The sequence below is a fragment of the Anneissia japonica genome, unplaced genomic scaffold (assembly GCF_011630105.1).
Source record: "Anneissia japonica isolate Jap-2015-1 unplaced genomic scaffold, ASM1163010v1 scaffold288015_len651517_cov191, whole genome shotgun sequence".
Classification (NCBI taxonomy): Eukaryota; Metazoa; Echinodermata; class Crinoidea; order Comatulida; family Comatulidae; genus Anneissia; species Anneissia japonica.
In genome coordinates, this window is record NW_022751954.1 from 166,837 (window position 1) to 170,328 (window position 3,492).

The 3,492-nt window shown below is 31.8% G+C and overlaps 1 protein-coding gene across 1 annotated transcript in view; it reads right to left on the minus strand.

Annotated features, from left to right (window-relative positions):
* Positions 1–127: 127 nt before the first annotated feature.
* LOC117122017 (von Willebrand factor-like) overlaps positions 128–3,492 on the minus strand; it is a 22,512-nt gene continuing 19,147 nt past the window's right edge. Inside the window, exons 18-20 of the mRNA XM_033267497.1 lie at positions 2,330–2,500; positions 1,566–1,803; positions 128–419 (exon numbers count right to left, since the gene is read on the minus strand). Of these exons, the coding sequence (XP_033123388.1) occupies positions 128–419; positions 1,566–1,803; positions 2,330–2,500 (701 nt within the window). The remainder of the gene's footprint in view (positions 420–1,565; positions 1,804–2,329; positions 2,501–3,492) is intronic.

Below are 3,492 nucleotides of genomic sequence, written 5' to 3' on the forward strand. Positions count from 1 at the left end.
GTAACAAGCAAACAACTTTGTGTAATCACATACAGTATGGTTCATGGGGACTATTTCAAATCATCGAAGCATAGAAAATAAAGAAAATATTTAATTTGATAAATCTGAATTGATCAGTAAATCCACCCTACCATAATCTGCATCCAATTTGGGTTCCTTCTCCATTATCGTATGCTATTCCAGCATTCATGCACGGGCAGTCAGTCGGTAGCACACACTTGGAATGATTCTCGTCGAAAACGTATCCGTCTTTGCATTCACACCCTGGAAGACAGTTCTTTTCTGAGCAAATTTCTACAAAGTACTGGTTTGAGCATGTCTTCCGACAGGTATCTCCTCCATAACAGGTGGTGTAAACCGCATTTTCACCACACGAGCAGGTCTGTTCTCCACATATAAAGTCACCCTCTGAACACAAACTTTCGAGAAATTTTAATCAAATTCATAATTAATTGTATTACTCTCAAAAGTAGTGTCTGGTACTGTTGGCAAAAGGGAGCAAATCAGATGCCTACCAGAGAAACAAGATACAATGGCCAAAGAAATGAAAATAGGCCTATGAAGTTTTAGATCGTTATAATTTTAAACAAAAGAACAAATACACCAGTAGAATTGATAAATAATAATAGCAATAACAATTACCATAATAAAACAATAACCTCCTGCCAACTTCGTTGGTGGTGGTAATAATAATAATAATAACAATAATAATAATAATAATAATAATAATAATAAATAATTTAATTATAATGGTAACAATATTAATTAATAAAATAAAATAAATAATAATATTAATAATGAAAATAGTAGTAATGATAAATATCAATAAAGACCCAAAAACAAAAATACAACTAAAACGATAAATCATTAAGATTTTTATTGACTATAACGTGTCTGTCACTCTATCCAAGTTTTTGTTATGGTTATTCTGTTTAAATAAACTTAGCTCGTAAAAGAATATAATAGAGCGTCTTATACTTATTTATATATTGCGCCTGCTAATTATGTGACTACCGAATTAAAAATAGGCCTATGAAGTTTTAGATCGTTATAATTTCAAACAAAAGAACAAATACACCAGTAGAATTGATAAATAATAATAGCAATAACAATTACCATAATAAAAACAATAACCTCCTGCCAGCTTCGCTGGTGGCGGTAATAATAATAATAATAATAATAATAATAACAATAATAATAATAATAATAATAATAATAAATAATAATTATAATGGTAACGATATTAATTAATAAAATAAAATAAATAATAATATTAATAATGAAAATAGTAGTAATGATAAATATCAATAAAGACCCAAAAACAAAATACAACTAAAACGATAAATCATTAAGAATTTTATTGACTATAACGTGTCTGTCACTCTATCCATGTTTTTGTTATGGTTATTCTGTTTAAATAAACTTAGCTCGATAAAAGAGTACAATAGAGCGTCTTATGCTTATTTATATATTGCGCCTGCTAATTATGTGACTACCGAATTAAAAGTAAATTAATAATTGAAAAGTATATATAGGTCTATTTTAATAAGATTTTGAACTCCTACCATTTACTACATCCCGAGTCCAATATATAACCAGCAGGGTAGTACCGACCATTTGCCAGACAGTGGCAGTTCTGCTTATTCACGCAATTACCGTTGTGATCAAAAACCTTGCCATTTGGACAGAAACAACCGGCAGTGCAGATGTCATTACAACTGTTGTTATAAGGTTGTGGATAACAGAACAGGTCGCACGAATTGGCACAAACTTTGTAAACGAGACCATTTGGACATGTGTTGTCTTTTGAAAGAGAATTATTTCATTAGTCAATGCAAAATACTCACAATAATACATAAAAGCATATTGTGAAGAGAACAACTTAGGTGTCCAATGTAATAGGCCTATATAGTGTTATAATTATAATAGGCAATGAAATCTCCTAGCAATTACAAACTGTCCACACTCCAATATTCGAGACTACCTTAGAAACCTGAAAATGTGAGGTGGTCTCAGGGGTTGGTCTTTAATTAGAGGGTTAGCTAGAAGATTGTTAGTTTAAAAAAGTGGTCTCGGAATTAGAGGGGTTTCAAATTAGAAAATTATAATAAAAGACCCTCCTGTATACGTCTGTAGCAATTACTTGACAAAGCCAGATGCTGTGTCAATATGGTGTCAAGATGTCAAAAACACACCACCTTTTTTTGTAGAATTCATTTTAAGTTTTAAATAATACCGTATGCGGTCCATACTACAGTATTAAACAATATAATCAATGGGAATGGGAAAAATGTGATGTAGATTTTGTTTATGGAAGATTCATACTCACTACATCCAGACACAGAATTATGCCAGTCGTCAAGATAAATTCCTTTCTTGGCACAATCGGAAACATACTGAGTTATCATGTTGCAATGCCCGTCTGACTGAGATGGATCGGTGCATATATCCTGCATGCAAGAGTAGTAGTATGGCTTCTGGTCCAGGTATTTAAAACACTCTGGGAAAATTATTCAACATAGTATTACCAGACATAGTATTACCAGAGTGAAGGAATAATGAAGTACATAGATTGTGACAGTTTATCAGAACAAAAGTATGTTAATTACCAAGTGATTAAGTCTCTATTGTTTAGATGGACAAAAGAAAGCCTACAGGATTAAGTAGTATATAGTAACAAGAACTTGCATCTATGTCTACATGAACTAAATAATTCGTTCCTTTGATTTAGAGTACAAATTTCGGGTTGACATATAATAAAATACTTCTCTTGTATACAAAGGTTACATCGTTTGGTAGAGTTGGAATATGATTTACATTTAGATAATATATGCCATTTAATTTTGTACTTTATCTTTTTTAAGCTTCTAAACATATTGGCTAAGTGTTGTGTTATTCTTGTATTTATCATTACGAAATTAGCAGGTATGCCCATTGTATCTACTTTTAAATGTATTTTCCGTAAGACCAACGTATGTTTCAACTTCATTATTGTCGTCCCTACTAATTGTCGCTTGGTATACTATGCTGCTACTTATAGACATTTCCCAGATAGTGGGCATTCATTATGGTTTCGGCAATTGCATAGCTTGCAGTTGTCTTCTGCCTTGTCATTTTTTATTATGGCTTTATTATGGGCAGAGATTATAGATCCAATATTAGGCATGCAGCTATAACTTATCTTAACAGTGTTCCTACTAAACATCTTTCTTAATACATGATTTTGTGGGAAACAATCATCTATAATTCTAAGGAATACATGGCCAATTCTGGTTTTTACATTACTACTGTAGGGTGGATTAAACCAAATAACGTTCCTTTTTCTTTTCTTCTTGTTAATGTGAGTGTTAGTAGAAGGATTATATTTTAGTTCATATTCAAACCCGCTTTCATTAAGAGCTTCCTGGTAGGTTATTTTAGTGTTGTTAAAGGCTGCCAACGAGACAGCATATCATATGATGTGACCTTACGATGATGCGCAGATCTAAGCCA